Source organism: Gadus morhua, chromosome 8 (genome assembly GCF_902167405.1).
Source record: "Gadus morhua chromosome 8, gadMor3.0, whole genome shotgun sequence".
NCBI lineage: Eukaryota > Metazoa > Chordata > Actinopteri > Gadiformes > Gadidae > Gadus > Gadus morhua.
The window spans coordinates 14,830,683-14,853,182 of NC_044055.1; the positions used below are offsets into that span (position 1 = coordinate 14,830,683).

At 44.4% G+C, this 22,500-nt stretch overlaps 1 protein-coding gene across 9 annotated transcripts in view; it reads right to left on the minus strand.

The window, feature by feature from the left end:
• ctnnd2b (catenin (cadherin-associated protein), delta 2b) overlaps positions 1-22,500 on the minus strand; it is a 104,806-nt gene that overhangs the window by 50,030 nt on the left and 32,276 nt on the right. For all 9 annotated transcript variants that reach the window (XM_030364206.1, XM_030364215.1, XM_030364209.1 and 6 more), the window contains 3 exons: positions 20,539-20,651; positions 1,726-1,760; positions 689-805 (listed from right to left, as the gene is read on the minus strand). In XM_030364206.1, the coding sequence (XP_030220066.1) occupies positions 689-805; positions 1,726-1,760; positions 20,539-20,651 (265 nt within the window). The remainder of the gene's footprint in view (positions 1-688; positions 806-1,725; positions 1,761-20,538; positions 20,652-22,500) is intronic.

Below are 22,500 nucleotides of genomic sequence, written 5' to 3' on the forward strand. Positions count from 1 at the left end.
AGAAAACGAGGTGGGCCATTCCACATCTAAGTTGCTGTAAGTTAATTTTGAGCGCCAGCGTGTGAAGTTTGACAGGAGGCGTGTGCAGCCTGTCTCGTCCCATCACCCTGGCCTAAGCCGATCATACTTTGATTCTGTTACGCCTATGTGATCATGTGTATCCCTAGCACGCTTTTATTCTGTTATACCCTTTTGATCATGTGTATCCCTAGCATGCCTTTATTCTGTTACACCCATGTGATCGTGTGTATTCCGAGCACTCTTTTATTCTGTCACACCCATTTGATCATATGTGTCCCTCGCACGCTTTTAATCTGTTACGCCCATGTAATAGTGCGTGTTCCTAGCACGCTTTAATCTGTTACACCCATGTAATAAAGTTTAAACCCTATAATCTGTTTTTATTCTGTTACGCTCATGTGATCGTGTTCAAACGCCAGCCTGATTTAATTCATTTAAATTATGTGAGGTGAACCAACCAAGGCTTAACCAATAGAAATGCAGGGATAGACGGGCAGATAGATAGATAGACAGATGGATAGACGGATAGATAGATGGATAGATGGATAGACGGATAGAGAGACAGACAGACAGACAGACAGACTGACTGACTGACTGACTGACTGACTGACTGACTGACTGACTGACTGACTGACTGACTGACTGACTGACAGACAGGTGGTCTTACTGTCTCCAGCAGTGAACTCCTGGGTGTCCAGTATGCCAGACTCCTGCAGGGAGCGGATGCAGGAGTCCACCAGCTCCAGACCTGTGGTCAGCTCCTCCTCAATGTCCTTCTGGCCATCTGCACACACACATGGACACACACACACACACACACACACACACACACACACACACACACACACACACACACACACACACACACACACACACACACACACACACACACACACACACACATGCAAACAAAAGGAAAGAACGACAAATTATATGAAATCAAAACGAACCAATGACGATAAGGAAGACATTGGTTCTTCCTTAATCCATTTGTAATCAAACAAACCAACTAATAAATAACCAAACATTGATCATCAAACAGTAAACACCAGATCACACAACCAAGACCTCATTGCCCCACATCTCCCATTTTTGCATGAGCAAGGCACTATAAATACTATTCTGAAAGTACTCTCAGGGTTTAAACATATCGGCAATAAGTAAAAGTAGAAAAAAAAGTTTTAACTGACTCCGAAATATGAACGAATACAATAATACCAATTCAAGTGCTGCGGGGGAATAACCGGGAGCACAATGTATCAGTTATGTAAGTGTAAAAAAATAATATGACAGGGGTTTTATTTTTTAATCAGTGTTCGACATAAAACACCACAGCGCAAATATGAAAAGTAAAATTGCAGCATAATGGCTCTTTTATCGTTTACCACTTTTGACTCTTTATGAGGGAACCCATTAGGAAGGCATATCCAACTATAACAACTTCATCTACTAGTATCCCTCCCACATGTGTGTGTGTGTGTGTGTGTGTGTGTGTGTGTGTGTGTGTGTGTGTGTGTGTGTGTGTGTGTGTGTGTGTGTGTGTGTGTGTGTGTGTGTGTGTGTGTGTGTGTGCCTGCACTATGGCCACCCAAGTCAGTCATATACAGTACGTAATATAAATAGCCTATAGCAATACCAGGCTACATATTACCAAAACAATAAAGGATCACAATATCAGACTATTATGTATCGGCGGGACATTACCTTGGTTGTTCCATCGGAACTTGTCCTCTGCTGAGCTGCAAATCAGAGAAAAGAAAAACCAGGTTAGGGAAACGTCTCATTTAAAAACAAAGAAGAAGTTATTTGTGTATACAATTTGTGATTTGATATTAGTGTGAAAAAGGCCACACTTCCATTGGCCAATGTAAGCAACACATGGATACCCAAAGAAAGACACACAACACACACACTTGCGCAGAATCGTTTTGATCGCCCCTTGGTGTATTTTTATTAACGTTTACTTGGTGTGGACATAGCAATTACATTGGACAAACCAGATGCATTGTTTGAATGTTTTAGCACACGTGCTAATTCACAACATTTGTCCACAGGCGGCTTTTGAAAAGATAGAACAATTAAAAAGGAAAGAGAAAAACCAAACAAACAAAAAGACAAATGCAAGCATTTTTATATGTTCATTTACATACATACTCTACAGAGCAAAGGCTACATGATCAAGCAATCAACCAGTTAAGAACCATTAATGTGAGGACTGTTGTTTAGATTTGAGCCATTCTTTCAGTCCTTTGTTAAAAGCATTACTGTTGGTCTCTAATTTTAGATTAGTGGCTAGAGAGATCCAAAGTGTGGACCCCTTTACAGAGAGAGCAGACTGACAGAATCAAGTTTTGTATCTTGGGACGAGACAAGCACCACTAGTGGAGGCTCGTGGGATCACTCTGTGAGCGCTCTGACGCCTCATGGCCAGTTCAGAAAACAGTACTACTGACACATGAGCAGTTAGGCCATTTCATTGGTTTCCGGTCCATGAATTGTATTGCCTGCTTGTTTATTAAGACTATAGGTTTCATTGTGGTTAACGAAGCGTGTGACCATGACGTGATGCAATATGATAAATGACAGAATATCATTGCATGCATGTATAGTTTTGCAGCTTGATGTGACAGGTTCCTTCTAATAAAACGGAAGCAGTTAAGATTTGGTCTGACCTTGTTACAGATGTACTTAACCTGACTGTCAACTTTAAGTTATTGTCCTGGATGATAATATATAATTGTTACGCATATCATTTTCTTATAAAGAATAGAATTTGATTAAATATAGTGGTATTTCTTGAATCTTCATAAACACTGTGTTGACCCAAAGGTTTCAACTAATTTGTTTCATCCAAGAAAATAACAGAGTAATATAATAGACTATAGACTGTAATTACCAAGGCTTAAAAGGCTTCATCTAAAATGGCGACCCCTGAGCTGTAATTGTCATGGTCGCTGTCCAAAAAGAGGAAACATCCTCTGTCCATGGTGCTGATTTAGCGTGTGTGATTGAGCGTGGCACACCAAATCAAGCAGATAATACAATCCATATATTTTCAACATGTAGGTGGTGGGTAGAATATTGTATGTAGAATATTTACAACCGCATGGTCACGGCTAACGCTAAGGCTAACATGAATGCTATATTCACTACCAGCGGAAGACATGTTGCTGATTGAGCACACTATATCACATTGACTAAACCAAATCCTGTATTCAAGTTCACAACTAAGACAGCTACTAGGTGAAGTTATTTCTCCCACTAGAAAAACAGACTTTTGAAAAGCATAATAGAGGACAAATGTTCCAAGAACTTTGGTCTCCACTGATTTCTCAGTAAAAACAGAGCAACCATTAATTGAAGTGTTAAAAAACAACAACTGTATGCTCTGTTCTATAATTGACCTGCCAACAAAGTATAGATAATGCTGTGGTAATTGTTATGATATATAGTCTGCTTTTGTGTGTTTATTTTTTTTATTTATTTTGTTTGTTTTGTTTGTCTTTCTTATTATTGTATTGTCATTTTTGCTATGTTTGTCAAATTGTGAGAAAAAAAAAAAAAAAAAGTTATTTAAACTCAAACTTTTCCACAAGCTCACACCATGTTAACTTTGACTCATTGTTTTTCGTTGTGAATCTCAGAGTCTCTGCCTATCCGCAATGTTTCTGTTAGCCTGTGATGTTGTCTTGGCTGGTTTTCTCAGCCCTACTTGTTCATGTTGTATGCTTTGTTGTATTTTGTTTGGTTCGCCTCGTTGGATGTACTGTAGTGTAGTGTTTATTTCGGTTGCTGTACTTTTTTGGAATGGTTTCGTCTTCTGTCTTTACCACCTGTTTCCTTCCCTGTGTTGTCTCTAGGTTAGACATGGTGGTGGTGGTAATTTTTGACCAAACTATGACCATCATATTGACATATTTAATTTTACAGACTTAAATTGTGAATACACAAACTTGATATTTACAATCAAATGTCAAATTTTGTTTTGTTTTCATGTAGTATCTTAATTTAGTGTGCCTATTCCAATCCAGTCTTATCCAACCATGAAATCCGTAATGCATCTAGTGGCCAGTTTGGACACCAACTGGCTAGATTCAGAGTGAAGCAGCTACAATTTAACGACCACCCTAAATGAATGGGTGTTACTAAAATCTTTTATTTAACATACTGACTGATTTACTTCACAACAGAGGACCTGTTTCCCGGATCAATTAAACCACCCTCTCTCACATTCTACAATCCACATATTTTCAGCAGGTGGCTTTGAAGTGTAGAATATGTGCAAGGGCAAGATGGTCGTGGCTAACACTAAGGCCCAATCCCATTTCTACCCCTTACCCCTTCCCCTTACCCCTCCCCCTTGTTTAGAAGGGATAAGGGTAAGGGGTAAGGGGTAGGAATGGGATTGGGCCTAAGGCTAGCTTGAATGCTATATTTACTGCCAGTGGACAGCAGACAGATGCTCATAAATCCTCCCATTGATTGCCTTTTTATTGTGTTGGGAGTGTCTGCAGAACTGTGTGTGTGTGTGTGTGTGTGTGTGTGTGTGTGTGTCTGTGTGTGCCTGTGTATCTGTGTGTGTGTGTTCCCACACTTAATTGTGATGGGGAGCGAAGCGGCACGTGTTAATGGGATCTTGGGACGCCAAGGCAGGCCCCTCATTTATCAGCCATTACAGCGGTAAACAACAAACACACACACACACACACACACACACACAGACACACACACGGTCTGCACCCTAATCACCAGACAAAGCCTGGGCCGCTCAATAGGACCAGACTGGGAGGAACAGAGAGAGACAGAGAGAAGGAAAGTTTGAGTTGACTATCATCCCTGGTGCACACGGCCGGTCTGACAATCACCACTCTGCTGCTGCCAGAGACTCAGGCAGTGAATGTACTGGAAAACCAGGATTTGAGACTAAGTATATGAATTACTCATCTTGAGCCGCCATGTATAAGCTCCAAGACTTGGTGGGTGAGTGATGGAGTCACACACAGAACAATGAAATCCTTTTTTTAGGTTATAGACTAGGCTAGAATAAACCAGCCCAGACTAGAATACACTAGACAAAACCACCCCAGACAAGTCGAGGCTAGACTAGATTACACCAGAATAGAGCTGACTAGAACACACCAGACTAGACTAGACTAGGCCAGACTACACTCGATTTAACCACACCAGACTAAACCAGTCCATAATATACTTGACTCCACTATACTGCACCAGACCAAACCAAACCAGAATAGACTTGACTATACTTGACTACAACAGACTAAACCAGAGCAGATAGACTACACTAGACTACACCTCTAGACCAGACCAATCCAGGATCAACTACAACTAGAGACACTATGAGACAGTGGGAGGGGCAGAAACCCAGCAGAATTGAATAGTGGTCAGAGTTAGCGAAACAGCAGAATTACAAACCCTGCCGGAGCCACTTAAGAGCTCTGACAGATCAGGTCTGCAAAGCTGTAATTCACTGATTAAAGAACATAGATTTAATGCCTCAAAACCCAGAGTGTGGCACAAGAAGAACCCAGTATCGGTCCTCCCCCCTCCCCACTATTCCCTCCCTCCCTCCCTCTCTCCCACTCTCCCAGTGCAGCTGTCTCTTCCTCTCTCCCTCTGTTCCGTCTCCACCTCGACGGCCTGGTATACCTGATATGAACTCTGGAAATAGAGTCTCCCTCCCCCTCTCTCCCTTTCTCTCCCTCCTCCCCCTCCCTCTGCTTCCTCCTTGCTAACTCCCCTCCAACCAGCCCCCCCTCTGGTTCTCCCACCCTCTCCCTCTCTCATCCCGTCACCAGGTACCCTCCCCTCCCCCCGGGCTCCGTGTAAGGCCTCATGTCGCCATGGCACCGGTGTTATAACGAGCCAGCGGCGGCAGACAGAGCTAGCAAGCGCCGGAATCACCGCCGCGGACACCGCAGCGGGGCACTTAATCAAGGCTAATGATACTCACCTGGTGGCAGTTTGTGTGTGCGTCTGTGTGCGTGTGTGCATATTAGCGCGTTAGCATTTGTGTGTGTGTGTCTGTGTTTGTGTCTGTGTGTCTGTATTTGTGTGTGCGTTTGTATATATATATATATATATATATATATATATATATATATATATATACGCACACATCAGCTTGGAGCTCTTCAGTGTTTAACTAACAATTCAAAGAAGTGTAAATGTATTGGAGTTTCTCTCCCAAGCTGCTCAACAAGTTCAAATACTGGGTGACAGAACACAAAATTATCCCTATGTGTTCTAGAACTTTATGACTGCTTATTCGTGTCACGAGACTGACCAAACGCACGCCTACTCCTACATACGCACACACACACACACATACATGCTGTCATATTATCTGTTTAGATTCATTGTTGTGTTACAGTATCCCTTAAAAACTAAAGAGCTGTGCTCCAAAACGAGCATGTGTGTGTTTGCATGCATTTGTGCTTTTGCGTGCGTGCGTGTGTGTGTCTGTGAATCCCACTAGCCATATACACTCTAGTTAGTGCATCTTAAATAAGTGTTGTTCGGCAAATGATTGTCATAATGCGTGATTAATAGGAAAAAAATACAGTTGGGCCGACGCCGGTAATGCTGGGTATTTTCGAGGTATAATGTCTGGTTGCCATCCGTTGTCCGGAGCCTCTGTTTGTCCCACCTGGCTCGATACTCCCAGCCAATCACACACTTTACTTTCATTTTCACTTTAAAGGGCACATTAAGCCATTTGCCACCATATCCCCGAGAAAATAGGTATTGTCAGAAATTGGTCATTAGCTTCCGACCTTCTGTTTTGGCGACATTGCTCTCCATTACAAAGGGAACAGAGGAGCACTGCTTATTGATGCAGGGAGAGAAGGAGGGGGGGGGGGGGAGATAAATAAAGATTGATGAAGAGGAGAAGATGGGGGTTAGCAAGAGGAGAGACGAGGGGGAGTAAGAGGGGGAGTGAGCCAACATAGGGCGAGAGGGAAAGATAGATGGGGGAGTGAGACACTGAGAGAGACATAGAAGGATAGTAATGGAGAGAGTAAGACAGAAAAATTACTTTCAGAAAGAGAAAGAGAGACAGAGGAAACAGTGAAAGATGATAAAACAGAGTAAGGGACAGAAATAGATTATAGTGAGAGGGAGGGAAATGGAGTGACAGAGAAGAGAGGCATAACAAGTATGAAAAGAAAGAAAGCGAGAAAGAAAGAAAAAAGAGAACGAAAGGATAGAAACAGACATAAGCGGAAGAGCCAGGGACAGAGAGAGAAGGGATATCGACTAGGGAAATCGGTTTAATTGAATTGACGTTGGTTTATACGGGGGAACGCCAGACATGGCTATAACAATAAAGAGGAGGCTGGTGGTTTAGGCACCCAATAGAGACTCTTTAAAGCCGGTGTACGTTCCCTTCTCACCTTTCCCTAGCTGAATGTTATCCGTTGTTGCTGCTGGGTGAAAGGACCAGACGCCATTGTAATAGCCCACTGTTGCAGAACTGGGTCGGCCCAAAATGTGAGAACCAAGGAGATAAAATACCAACAAAGTCTATCTAGATTTTTTGTAAAAAAAGGAAAGACATCATAGGGGTTATTTCTGTGTTGTTTATTATTTGGTTCAGAAATTAAAAGATCAGGGAGAAGTTGTTGACTTGAAAGAGAGCATTCACACAGTGAACGAAGTAAAACGTTTGTATGTTTAGGAGGTTAAGTGAGGTTAAAAATGCAGTAGCAATCATTGCATTGCCAGCATTTGTAGTAGTTTCACATTTAGTTTTCTAGCAGACGCTTTTATAGCATATTTTTATAATACTTGTCAATAAGGAGCTGCACCCAAACGAAAGCCATGATGTCAGATTCCATTCCTTCTTTCTTTCTAAGCCCCCGAACACGGAGCCCTGTGTGTCCGTGCCTGTCGGAATCGCCTCAGTGGGCGCCCATAATGAAGCCTTCTCTCGCTGCCCCAGGCTTCACGCGTCTTCGCCCCGACAGAACCACCTGCCCGCGGGAACCAAGCCCCGCACGGCAGCACGCACCCAGGGCCAGCGCACAGGGAGGACAAGGTCACATTGTTGCTTTGGATGCGGTACTCCCTGTGTTGGCTGGAGGTCCACAAGCAATGTACGTTAAATTGACGCCGGCTGGAGGGATAATGGATGGAAGTGTCTCTCCCTGTGTAGTAGCTAGCGGAGGGGCTCGTCATGCGCGCCATTCAAAGACACTTGATTTTCACTTGTTTCCTTTTCTACTGTGCACACAAGAAAACGTAAACGCACCCAGAGAGTCTGGATGTGATCCTAAATGGGGCTGTAATTAGGGAGGCGCTACGGGCTAATTCAAGCTAATTCAAGCTAGCTTCCTGAGCGCTCCACGCTAATGAAAAGACCCGGTGTAGCGGAATAGCGGGAAGCCGCTAACACGTGTCATCATCATAACCGTAGCCCCGCTTGGCTAATGACTAGCGCCGTTTGTAAGTCACCCTCTCCGGGGAATGCGGGGCGTCTGAATGCGACGTGGAGGCAGGCGGTACGGGAGGTTGAAAGCACTTCAAAGATACTGTGAACTCGCTGGATGACAACCGTCATGAGAGGAAACCGCAGCAGCGGTGGCAGCCCTGGTTGTACCAGCTGGGCGCTAAGCGCTAAGCTAGATAAAACAATGATTAATGTGTTGTAGTAGATATTAGCTTGCTGCTCAACAGGTTGTTATGATACTTTGTCGATATTTCGGGGATGTATTATTGATATTTTAAATAGTAAATATGCAGATCTATTCCTGGACCGTTTTAGTTATGAGCCGTTTTACCATAGGTTTCTGCTAAACGGAATCACTGAGCACATGTATGCAAAGTTTGAAGGTATATGTTTGCTAGCACAACGACTAACTTATTCAACCCTTTCAACATTAAAAACCTGGGGAGGAAAAACCATTAGGACATATTATGTGACATGCCCACTGAGAACTTAAACGCTATTCACTTGAAGCGGGGGTCCAGTCGTACTGAAAAGAACATCTCAGGCATATCTCTGGACACCTATTGTCTGCTTTTAATTAGCCCTACAGTCTGGGCTGGGAGATAGGAAGGACCCCGTGGTTCTCATTAACCGAGCGTTATCAAGTCCCAGGGCCCAGAGTCTCCTTATTGGGCTTTATGTTGAGGCAGTAGGACATTGTCCTGGCTCTTTATAGGTACTATTCGCCACTTTGGTCGCACCGTATGTCTGCCCCCGAGAGAGATGGGACAGTTTAACGGGTTTAAGACGCCGGTGGGTTCATGAGACGGTAAAGACACTTGACAGAGTTGTCACGCGGTATCCTCCGCCATGCTAAATTTACCATAGCTTCCCCAACATTGACAAGTTGCCAATGTGGATTTAATGGAAGGGCAAAAAAAGCAATGCTTGCAAATGCTGTACCAAATCCAATTAGCCCTGTGTGAGCATAATCAATTGTAATGATTTTGCCTCATTTGCACTTTTACTTTCACCTCAGAATTTTGGTTTGAATTCTTTCACATAGTTTAAACTCGGTGTGCAAACATTTCTGTCAATTTGTAGATGGAGTCCCAGGGCAATGTTATAAATAAAAGCGTCTTTACATTTGGCAAATGTTAAAACCTTTGAATCATCATCTGAAAAGCGTGTGTCTTTTGTGGGAAGGAATTCTGGCAAAGGCTCAGCCCTTTTAATTTTAATATGCTTTTGTTTTTTGGAAAGGACCTCAGAAGCCTTTCAAGCGAGTGATTGGAGCTCAGCAGGAAGAGAGAGAGAGAGAGAGAGAGAGAGAGAGAGAGAGAGAGAGAGAGAGAGAGAGAGAGAGAGAGAGAGAGTGGAGAGTAAGAAATGAAAAAAATAAAAAGGACAAAGAGAGTAAGTAAGAAAGAAAAGAAAGAAAGAGTAAATGAAAGAAAGAACCAGAGCGGGCGAGGACAGATTGAAACAAAGAGGAGGATGTAGAGCAGGTGGAGGACGAGAAAGAAATAAACAAAGAACCAAAGGAAATCAAAACGGACAGAGGGCACGGAATTAGAAGGCTCAAGCTGCTCTTATTGGTCAGATGGCCTGGCGGGCCTGCCAGTAGCCGCGGCGACCGTTTGGAGGGCGTGCCAGCGGCGTGTGTGTGGACGAGGGAGCGGGACATGTTGACTCTCCGTGGGAGTTCTGCCGCCGCGCCCAGAACCTCCCCGTGACTTGGCCCGCGACGGCCGCAAGACTTAAGCATACCCTGTGTGTGTGTGTGTGTGTGTGTGTGTGTGTGTGTGTGTGTGTGTGTGTGTGTGTGTGTGTGTGTGTGTGTGTGTGTGTGTGTGTGTGTGTGTGTGTGTGTGTGTGCTTGTGTGTTTAAGTCCGTATGATGTTTCTGCCCGCACCACACACAGGGGATGGTTCAGCACGATGGGAAGAGAACGGCTAGCATTTGAAACTTGACAACCGAAAACATGGGTTGATAATAGTTGTGGCATCACTCTCACCCTGATCCATGCAGGTCACGCACACACACACCTACACACACACACAGTGGGCTCTCTCCCCCACCACCGTCACCCCATGCATCCAGGGCCAGGGCGCTGCCGCTGTAGAGAGCAGAAGGATGATCAGCGTGGAACTCCCTGGAGGGCAAACGTGTCCAGGAGGCATTTCTTTCATTCAATTAAAGAACGAAATAAAAAATACAGCACAAGGGCTGTTTAATCTTGTTCCCAGATTCCTCAACTCGTGCTTAAAAGCATCCTAGAATCTGCCCTGACTCTCTCCCACTGCCCTTAAATGGTTCTTTAGAAATCCAAAGAGGTTTACTCAAGGGGTTGCGGGCAGATGTCTTACACCCAGCAATAGGCCGGGGGGGGGGGGGGGGGGGGGGGGGGTTTCCATGGCTCCAGAAGATGTTGATGACGCCCAGGGATAGAAGGAGTTTCTCAGGTACTCTGACAAGAGTACCTGAGTTCCCAGTGCGCCGTGCCAGAAACAGTGTGTTAAGTTCAACTGCCCTGGCAGCCCTGACATTCAGCCGGGCTCCTTTGTTTTTTAGTGTGTGTGTATAGAGGAGATTGACGCGCTAGAGCTGCATCCATCCACCCCAGCTGGCTGGCAGAACGATGTAATGTCAAAGCTATTAGCTGGCAGCGGTGATCGTGTACAGCATCACACACAGTCACACACGCACACACACACACACACACACACACACACACACACACACACACACACACACACACACACACACACACACACACACACACACACACAGACTCACAGACACACAACAACCCCCCCCCCCCCACACACACACACAGACTCAGACATACAAAAATACAAACACACACAGGCGTGTACACATAAATACACAATAGACCACACATACACACACAGACGGTATACACATACATATACAAACAACCACACACGCACGCACGCGCACGCACGCACGCACGCACGCACAGGCACGCACACACACACACACACACACACACACACACACACACACACACACACACACACACACACACACATTCACACACACACAGCCACTAGTGCCAGGTCTCCTTATCAGCATTGATCGTGTCCAGCCAAGACATTTTCCAGGATGACAGACCTCCAGAGCCAAGTTTAAGAAAACATTGGTTTATCTCCAAAATGGCCGACTATTGATCGCTGGCTGTTCTTTAGCCACGGTGAGCTGCTGCCACTGACTCCACAGCTGTGCTTGGACAGGAGGAAGATTAGAAGTGTAAATCAAGTGTCCGCTAAATGGCTGGAAAACACAGCTGGAAATTCACAGCAGAGTTTGTCCCCACTGGGCTGCTCTGGAACACCACTGAAACACTGTGTTTTGGTGTGTGTGTGTGTGTGCGTGTGTGTGTGTGTGTGTGTGTGTGTGTGTGTGTGTGTGTGTGTGTGTGTGTGTGTGTGTGTGTGTGTGTGTGTGTGTGTGTGTGTGTGTGTGTGTGTGTGTGTGTGTGTGTGAATGTGTGTGTGTGTGTGGGGACTAAGTCAACATTTTTCTCTGGGGGATATTAATGTGAAGGACCAGTCCTTATTACTGCGATAAATCTCATGCACGCATGCACAAACACACACACACACACACACACACACACACACACACACACACACACACACACACACACACACACACACACACACACACACACACACACACACACACACACACACATGTTTGAGTACAGATCACAGACTGAATGGTGATGGAATACTTGAAAATGTCTCAAAATGATAGCCTCATGAAAAGCCACATAAACTGAAATCTCAACAGGAACATGAACTCTGACAAATGTTTAGGTTTTAAAGATTTCTTTGGGCTGATTGACACCATGCCGCAATAATGTCGTTTCCAATTTGTTTCTGGAATACCAACGTTTTATATTTATTTTATGTGGTTCAAAGGGCATTTCATGGGGGTCTGGTCCCCGGCGTCTTTGTCATTTCAGAACAATTCATGTCCTGGAGGAAGTGCCCTTTAACCAAGAGGATGGGACCGGGTTTCATTTGGAGACGAGACGGCTGATATTGTTTCAGGCATTGGCATTTACAAAATGAAACCGAAAGAGAGCGAGAGAGAGAGAGAGAGAGAGAGAGAGAGAGAGAGAGAGAGAGAGAGAGAGAGAGAGAGAGAGAGAGAGAGAGAGAGAGATCAAGAGAGAGAGCAAGAGAGAGAGACATTAATAGAGATGGGGAGCAAGAGAGAGAGAAAAAGCGAAACAGAGAAAGTAATAGAGAGAAATGGATAGAAGTAGAGAGAGGGAGAAGCAGAACAGATGTGTGTATCATAATGCGATTCCAAATGATGCGTTTTGAGAACACGATGGTGGAGGAGTGAGGGCAAAGGAGGAGGTGAGGCAGAAGGGAGGAGAAGGAGAAGGAGGGAAGGGTGAGGGGGCTGAGGTTTCTCTCCTTTTCTTGCTCTCCGATCGATCAGAGCATGGAAACAACAGCGTTCGGACCAGTCAGAGTCTTGTTAGTGTGATGAAGCAGAAAAGCCTTTCGGTTTCTTCAACGACATTATTACCCAAGAAAATGTCTGGGATTAATGTTTTCACAGGCTTATGTTTAGAGCATGCACTGCGTTTTAGAAAGCCCAGCTGAAGAAAATGGAAAACAATGGGAGGGTTAAAGTCAAAAGCTGGAAGCCTGACATTTGCAGGGGTTGAAATAGAATAAGTATAAGTGTCTGCATTTTTAAAACTGTCTGCATTTTACAAAGGTGTTACGTCGTGAATTTCAGACGGTATCATTTGCACACTCATTTGTTGCGTTGACATCATGACAAAACAAGCATGCATTATTAATAGCATGATATGTGACCATAGGTCTATATTAGGTTTGAAGGGCCTGTTCAAGAAGTGCCTAGTGAGCAGCAGTATTAATAAAGAGGCAAGGCAAAGGGAAATTCCTTCTTTGTATAACTGGCCCATTTTATTAGTCATCAATCAGATGAAACATCTATGGTGTCACCGACGTTTTAATAGAAGTAGTATTTCAATAAACTGATGCGGATGTTACAATGAAACAATGAAATACTAATTTCTCTTTAATGCTGCAAAAATCGAATATGATCAGAAAAAAACACACACAAATCCAAACACAGAGCTTGGTCTATTTCATCCCCCCTGCGTCTCTCTCTCTCTTTCTTAACCCACCCCCCTCTCTCTCTCTCTCTTTTGGCTGGCAGACCGTCACCCCAACGGCCTCCTGGGTAATCGAGCCTCTAAAAGCCCGCTGGACACGACCACAAAATGGCAGTTGGTCTAGGAATAACGTGTAGCGCATACCAACCCACAAACACACACACACATATGAATGGACATACGCACACTGACACACAAACACATGCGTACACGCACCCCACTCAGAGCTGAGCAGCATGCGATTAGCCAGGCCAACGCCAACTTCCCTTACTCCCTGTTCCACAGAGACAAATGGCGGCAGAGCAGGGGGGCAACGCCTTCCACCTGTCGCTCTGCCAGGACCCTAGGGCTGACCATTACACCCGCTAAACACTTGCACTCCAGGTATTATCCTATACCGTTTAACCTTCTAATCTAAACACTGGCTCTCCAGGTATTATCCAACACCATTAAACCTTCTAAAAACTGACTCTACAGCTAGTAGTATCATACACTATTTGACCTTCTAAACAGTGACTCTCCAGATATTATCCTACAACATTTAACAAGCTTAACACTCCACTCCAGGTATTTTTCCATGTCATTTAATCACCTAAAAAATTTCTACAGGTATTATCCTACACCATTTAACCAGCTAACACTCCAGGTATTAAGCAAATAAAGATACAACAAGATACAAAGTAAGATATAGGAAATGGAAGAAAGGCGCACAAATAAAGAGTAACTAAACTCCAGCCTCAAAAAACACAGCAAGAGTTAGAATTTGTGTTAGCAGAAAACACAGACATAGACAGAAAGGCCACAAGAGAACAGCGAAACCGAGAGAACGAAAAATGGAAGGGAAAAAAAGGGGTAGCCAGACGGAGACGGAGAGAGAGAGAGAGAGCGATGCGGAGAGTAGAGCTTTAACTGCAGGCAGAGACACAACACGTCTCCACGTTTCCTGGAAGCAACTGGCGGCCAGAAAACTGAAATCTCAACAGAGCAACGAGAGCAGAGAAATATAATTATCACTGTGTAATATCCCCGCTCTAAACCACATGAGATGTATTCAGGACACATGTCGCTCCGACGATGAAATATGCAGCGCTGCGTTGCGTTGATCAATCTCCCATAACATTCATATTTTAAACAGAGCTTCATTCTGTCAGATGTTGTCTATCACGCTGTTGAGAGAGACAGCAATGCCGGGGAAGTGACGCAACAGTTTCTCCTTGCGAGACACGGATTCTTGGTTCGATTACACCACAGCCATACCTGTCGGTATCCTTGAGCAAGAAGACCTTGAATCTGAACTTGAATTACACTGTACCGGAATTAATTGAGCTTTGCTTTGGATAAAAGTGTGCAAATTGTCAATAACGGTATTAGTAATCAGTCATATATATATAGCACTCCTCTCATGTATGTATGTAGCCTAACATGCTAACATTACATTACGTGTACGTTATTTACCACAGTTGTCACAGTGCTGTGAGGTGTCCTGGAGGCGGTAGACTGAGACAGCTCTGAAGGGGTGTGCTTATCTGGGTTCCTGAGTCACCACTATTTTCTCTCGTATTGATATTTTCACTCTCAGCGCTTCATTGTTTCCTCTGTACACAGACGTTTGTTGTCATAATCTTCTGGGGCTAGCCCGAGCCAACATGTTGTTTGTTGAAGGGCAAAGAAAAGAGAACCAAAATGACTCATGTAGGGCAAGAAGGTTGAATGGAATAGAAAACAAACAGCCTGTTTACTTTTTTGAACAGCTTTAATAAAGTCCATTTAGCACTTCCTGATCTTCAGCAGTTTGAGATTGGGCGTTAAAAACCATGGCAACACATATTAGTCCTTAACACTTAAATAAAACCTTAATAACGAGGTTGTGTTTGAAGGCCTATTTCTTTAAATGTTCTTTGGCGCTAATGGTAGCAGATTGAAATACCATGGCAACACTTACTGATTGCTGAATGCTTAAATGTCACTTTAATGAAGTCTGTTTAACATGTCTTACACGTTTGGTTAACCTCATGCTAGCAGATGCTAATGACTTGGGCAACACTTCCCCTGGTCCCCGTGGGGGCCCAGGGTCAGAGGGACAACTGAACTTTGTTTGAAAAAAAAAATATATATATATCTGTGGCTTGACCCCACCCCTCAACAGACGTGCCCGCAGCATATGTCACTCCATTCTACGGGCCAATAAAGGCCTTGTCTCATTTGACGTATAAAGTACCAACACACACTCATTGACACACACAGGCACACACGGCAGATGCTGTGTCGTACACGCGGTGACCTGTGGTGAGTGATTACGGGTCGAGAGACAAAGGCCAGTGGGGAGAGAGAGGTCTCATTAGCACCTCTGAAGATCCTTCGGCCGGCACAAAGACCCAGGATCACTTCCTCCTCTTTTAATGGCCGCGGCCGCTGTTCAAACTGCCACTTCTAAAGGCCACCCTCCTGGAATGTCTCTGTCCGAATAATTATTTAAACATATTAAGATAAGAGGTCGGCTCGCTGAGGGTTCACTCTGCTGTGAAGTGTAATATCATTTATATGGGAATACAAAGGCCTTTAGAAGTCGTAAGAATTCAAGAACAACTTAATAGATGGATTGACAAATAAACTGTCAGATTGAGTTGATAGATAGATTGATAGATAGATTATTTGATCGATCAATTCGTAGATAGATGATAGATAGCTGGATAGATTTACCTTTAAATCCATCTATCCATCTATCTATTCATTTCCATTTCCATATCCAGCTATATATACATTGATGGATACATAGATAGATCAATAGATGGATACATTTAACTTTACGTTATGATTTCATAAAAGCCAATTAGCAGACATTAATATTACTGTAATTATGTTTAATAACCATATCGTTGTTAAAAAAACGAAAAACCAGACCTGTGTTTCTTCCTCAACCGAAACTGTCGTGGAAATGAGAAAAATAACATGTAGACATAAAGGCTGAGGATGAACACCCCAGGGTGGGGTTCATCCTCATTGTGATGGTTTAGTGTTTACAACTGTGGGGCCAACTATAGGGGCTCGCTGTTCCCCATACACATCCACTGAGTTACACACAGTCAACCGTCACAATGATGATGGACACCGACATTGAGGGTTATGACCAACCAGGAGCGGCGGAGGTGGCACCACGGCCCTCCTGGTGCCAAGCCCATTGGAACACACAGGATCTATTGGATAGAGCTGTTTAACAAGTGCTTAATGGTAAATACTCAACTCCCCGCTCCAGGGGCTCTGACAAAACCCTGGCGTGCCGCCGTGCGTCCACAGACCGGGTGCCCAGTGTTTGTTTGTCTGTTCGGTGATTCCGCAGTCAAACAAAGTGTCTGACCGACGAGCGAGAGACACAGAGAGACAGAGAGAGACAGAGAGCGAAAGAGAGAGGGAGAGAGGGAGAGAGAGAGAGAGAGAGAGAAAGAGAGAGACAAAGAGATAGAGACATAGAGAGAAGGAGACGGAGAGAGACAGTGAGATAAAGAGAGAGATAAAAGGGGACACAGAGAGAGACAGAGAAAGATAGACAGAGGGACACACAAAGAGACAAAGTATGCGTAATCCCCAACACACTTTGCCCTGTCACAAGGAGCGGAGTGTCACAGGAGTGGAGGCAAATCTGTCTTCGATTAAAAGTTCATGTTGCTCATTCTGCTATATTTTTCTTGTTTTTCAAAACAGAGTCGCGTGCCGCCCTCCACACAGTTCCCTTCCTAACATGTGTGCGGCCCCAGAAACAAGAGCAGCGTCTGGGAGTTAATTAGCTCGCTGAATGACTCACTTTGTGTTCCTTTCTTAAGCCACGCTGGCGCTCTCCGAGTCTAGTCTTATAAAAATCGAAAAGAGGATGACGTGGCTACACAGTGAGTAATTAGTTAGAGATAGAGGGAATTCCCTGGTCGTGGCGACCAGAGTGTGCATGTGTGTGTGTGTGTCTGTGTTTATTCGGGTGTATGTGCTTGTGGGCAGGCCGGGTGAGAGAGACAGCGAGAGAGAAGGAGAGATAGAGGTGAGGAGAGCTGAAGGAAGGGAGGGGAAGGGGGGAGGGGGAGGCAGAGAAAGAGGGAGATGAAGAAAGGATACTTTTTTCTGTTGTGCTTGTGAAGCAGCCCGCTAAGTGCATTAGTGGTGTTGTGACTAGAGTCTGTCTGTTTCGTAACGCAACGGGTCTGGGAATCAGGAAAACGTTTTGTTAAATTCCTCAACAGAAGCGAGGAGGGCAATGGTCCAAATCCAATCAGGCAAAAACACATACGCACACCCTCACATTATATACACAGACACGTACGCACACACATTTTATTCCATACTGCTAAACTGATACTAGCTACGCAGTTGGTTTTATGCAGAAGGCACTTAAATATTGAGTAGAGGGATAGGATAGCAAGTAAGTAGTAAGTAGTGGTTAGGGTGTTTGACCCCCATCAAGTGGGTGCTGGGTTCAAATCCAAACTCTACAACGTACTGTAGATGGTGGTGTGTAGGAATGGAAGCATTCTTATATAAGATGCCTAACCCATACTTGCTCCGAAAGCAGCATAGACTAAACTTAAAAGGTGAGGAAATACCAAAGTTGTACCAGAATCATATATAAGAATAATAATGGGACTCTGAAATGTTGAGGCGATAATGAGGGCCACTAACTGCAGCACTCATGATGCTATAGAACCAAATAACCCTATTTTTCTTTTTCCTTACTTTCTTGTTTTCTCAAAGACGACAATGGATCCACATCTTTGAGTCTCTTTTACTTAGCCTTTTCCTTACTTTAGGTCGCATTGGAGGGAACAGGCTGTCCTCTGAGACGTATCAGGAATATGATAATCAATGCATTCTATTTTGATAAGGACTAAGAGTACCGGGCACAAATGTCAACCATAACTTTGTTGTATCACCGTCTGAAATGCCACCGCTCAAAGATAGGGCCCTTGAGATGTGCAGTAAAATAATGGGTTTGTATTGTAAAGTTACTGTATACAGCCTAAAGTGGACCTAAATTGACCCTGAATATCCAAAACTGTTTTTTCAAATGTCGTTTTTTGTTGTTTGTGATGCAATTACCATTAAGTACCATTTTGTTTCAATCATTTTAAGTGATTCCATAATTCCATCTTGCTCTCTGTTGACTGCAGCCATCGGGTATGGACGATGTTTCAGAATTTGCATTTGACTTGGAAATGTTCCTGTTTTCTGTCTCACGGTAAACCGGCACCTAGCACGGGTTGTGTGTGTGTGTGTGTGTGTGTGTGTGTGTGTGTGTGTGTGTGTGTGTGTGTGTGTGTGTGTGTGTGTGTGTGTGTGTGTGTGTGTGTGTGTGTGTGTGTGTGTGTGTGTGTGTGTGTGTGTGTATGTGTGTGTGTGTGTGTGTGTGTGTGCGTTTGTAACAAATACATGCTGTCTGTTTGCAATACTGCAAACAGACACCTAGCAATTAATAGGCATTTACAGGAGCTTCAGTACGCTGTTGTTGCTTTCCAACACACACATACTGTCCATTCACACTCATACCTAACATAGCCTAGCTTTATGGACCCCGGTTTGACCACTAGGTGTGTTTTTCATTAGCCAAGACAAACCATTTCTAAATCAAACAGTTTGTGACATCGCAAGTGTGAGTGTAAATTTCCCCTGGTAGGTCAAATAGAGGCCCTGACCTTGATAGCTCTCTAGGAGCATTCATTAATGGGTACTTGTGTTTGGGAAAAGGGTTTAATTGAGGCAGCAAACGAAGGCCAGAGCCATGGGACTGTGGCAATTCCCTGCGGTAAAGGCTAGCTTAGTTCCCATGGTAGCGGTAAACCAAATGACGTGGCTAACAAGGTTGCTCTGACCTTGACTTACATCTCAGGCCCCTGTTTCCTGCCGACTTCAAGCATAACAGCAGCAGTTCTAGGGATAATATTGATACACACAGACGCAATACATACAAATGGGTGCATACAAACTAATCAAAGTCTCCCAACTCAATGCTGTAGCTCAGGAGGTAGAGCCAGTTGACTGGTAACCGGAAGGTTGCTAGTTCAATCCCTGGCTCCTTCTGGCTGAGTGGCAAGGTGTCCCAGAGCAATGCACTTAACCCGAACTGCTCCTGACGAGTTGGCTGTCGCCTTGCATGGTTGACAACGCCGTGAATGTGTGTATGAATAGTTGTACTAACCGCAAGCAATATCCAATCACCAAAAAGCGAACCGCGCTTGCTAGCTGGCATCATGTACCGCCTCTGTTCAGGGCTGGTACAGAAAGAACCGTCCAGGATCGCCAGCTCAAATTGTTCAGACACCAGAACACTGTGGTCTCTGGTGTTGTGAGTGGGAGGGATGGGGAGTGCTTTATATTTTGTATTCGTAAGAGACCGAGGAAGCTATGAAGTTTTAAATAGGCATTTGATGCTTTCCAAGCACGTTACAATGAGCCTTTTACAACACTGAACTCTATGCCATAACCCTTTGCCACTTCTATGCTTTATCTTGAAAAGACATTGAAAAGAGCAGAGGCTTCAAACTAAAGAAAGCAAAGCAATGCAGACATCACCTGAGCAGGTGAGAAAGAAAGAGAGAGAGAGAGAGCGAGAGAGAGAGAGAGAGAGAGAGAGAGAGAGAGAGAGAGAGAGCGAGAGAGAGAGCCAGAGGGAGAGAGAGAGCCAGAGGGAGAAAGAGAGAGTGAGAGGGAGAGAGACAGAGAGAGAACGAGCAGCAGAGAGGAAGTGCAGAGGGAGAGAGACAGAGAGAGAACGAGCCAGCCAGAGAGTGAATGTGCCAGCGAGGGAGAGAGAGAGAGAGAGAGAGAGAGAGAGAGAGAGAGAGAGAGAGAGAGAGAGAGAGAGAGAGAGAGAGAGAGAGCCAGACAACCACCACACACCTGATGCTGGTCATGCTTCCGGTCTCAGAGCCCAGCTTGCATCTCTCCAGCTGGGTGGCCACGATCTGTCGCTCCGCCTCCAACTCCCTGGTCAGACGCTCAAACTGCAGCTCCTGGGAAAGGGAGAGAAGAACTTAGGTTACATATTTTTACTCTTTTACCTTATTAAACATAGCTCCCTTTTCCCCAAAAAATAAATGCATTATTACTAATAGCAATTCTTATATTATATCATTCAATGCAATGTAATTCTATATTTTCAAAGCCAATAAGGGTGGCTTCGATTGAATTGAAATAGAATTGAGAGAGAGGGAGAGAGAGAATGAGAGCGAGAGTATAAATTATCTGCAATGAAATCGCTCTATTCAAGGCAAAATTATTTCTAGACATTATGTATCACATTCACATACACAGAGAATATTGAACGGCTCTTTGGGTATAGTAAGGTGCCTAGCTCAAGGACTACTCAGTACTGCTGCACAGCACAGTCAATGAAAGAGTTATAGTAAAGCATAATAGTGAGTGAGAGAAATAAAGAAAGAAGAAAGAGAGAGAGAGAGAGAGAGAGAGAGAGAGAGAGAGAGAGAGAGAGAGAGAGAGAGAGAGAGAGAGAGAGAGAGAGAGAGAGAGAGAGAGAGAGAGAGAGAGAGAGAGAGAGAGAGAGAGAGAGAGAGAGAGAGAGAGACCGACAGAGAGACAGTGATATATGGAGAGTTCTGGAAAGGGGGAGAGAGAGAGAATGAGCGGGGGGGGGGGGAGCGGGAGGGAGCGAGAGACTGACAGACAGACTGACAGACAGACAGAGGTTCTGCGATAGAGAGAGGGATAAATGTGCACAGGCAGTGGAGGTTGTGGTCTCGACGTGGTGTGAAACGTTGTTCATTGCTACGTTGTGATGCGGTCACAGGCTCGGTCCTGCATGATCTGCCTCGTCTGGGACCGTCGCCACGCACACTGTGAGACTATATGGTCACCAGATCTGTCAAAACACTCCCTTTAGGGGTTGGTTAATTTTCCAAGGACAGCTCTGTTTGACAAGAGGGCAGCCGCGACTCCACACGGCCTGGAGGAAGTGCCCTCATTTGTGTGTCACGTCTAATTCATCAGGTTCATTTTAACATCAAGGAAATGACGTCTTACTTGTATGCCGAATTTATAATTGGCACCCAAAAGCAGAAGAACATAACTTAGTCAAATCTGCAACTTCAACAAACTGCATTTTACACAAACTTTGACGCAAAACGGGACATTTGAATGACCACTGCTGGACCCTTAATGATTGTCTCACTAAGATAAGTCCATATTGTTAACGCGGTAGGCTGCATCAACAGAGTTGTATTCCACGGATTACCGACTAGAGGCTGTGGATGGGGGTCTTGACGGGCCCCCCAACGCTCATTAGGAAAAACCCAGGCATCCATCACACGGCGGTTTGAGTTCAATGCTCCACCTTGCGTGTGCTTCTGTTTGTTAGCACATCACTTCTGGGACCACATCCAGGACAAAATGGAGAACAGGAGTTTGAAGTCAGGGATGTTGATAAAAAGCAACCATGAGGAGGAACACACAACCTGCTATACGGCTGACAGTGTGTGAGTCTCTACTGGGTTCACGCAGAGTTTGATCAGCCAACGTATGTAAAGATATGTTGCACACACACGCACACATGCACGCTTGCACACACACACACACAGACACACAGACACACACACACACACACACACACACACACACACACACACACACACACACACACACACACACACATCTCAGATCAAAATATATGTAAGAATATTCTTGTTTATAAAAGACAATTCTAGTTCTTATACAGCCCAGAGAACGGCATTAGATTCAAATCATGAAGAATAGATATAAACTCAGTGATGAAAATTATAGTATGATGTACTACTAAGTGAATAAAATATTAGTTTGTCTTTGAACTGCAAACTAACTGGGTAACTG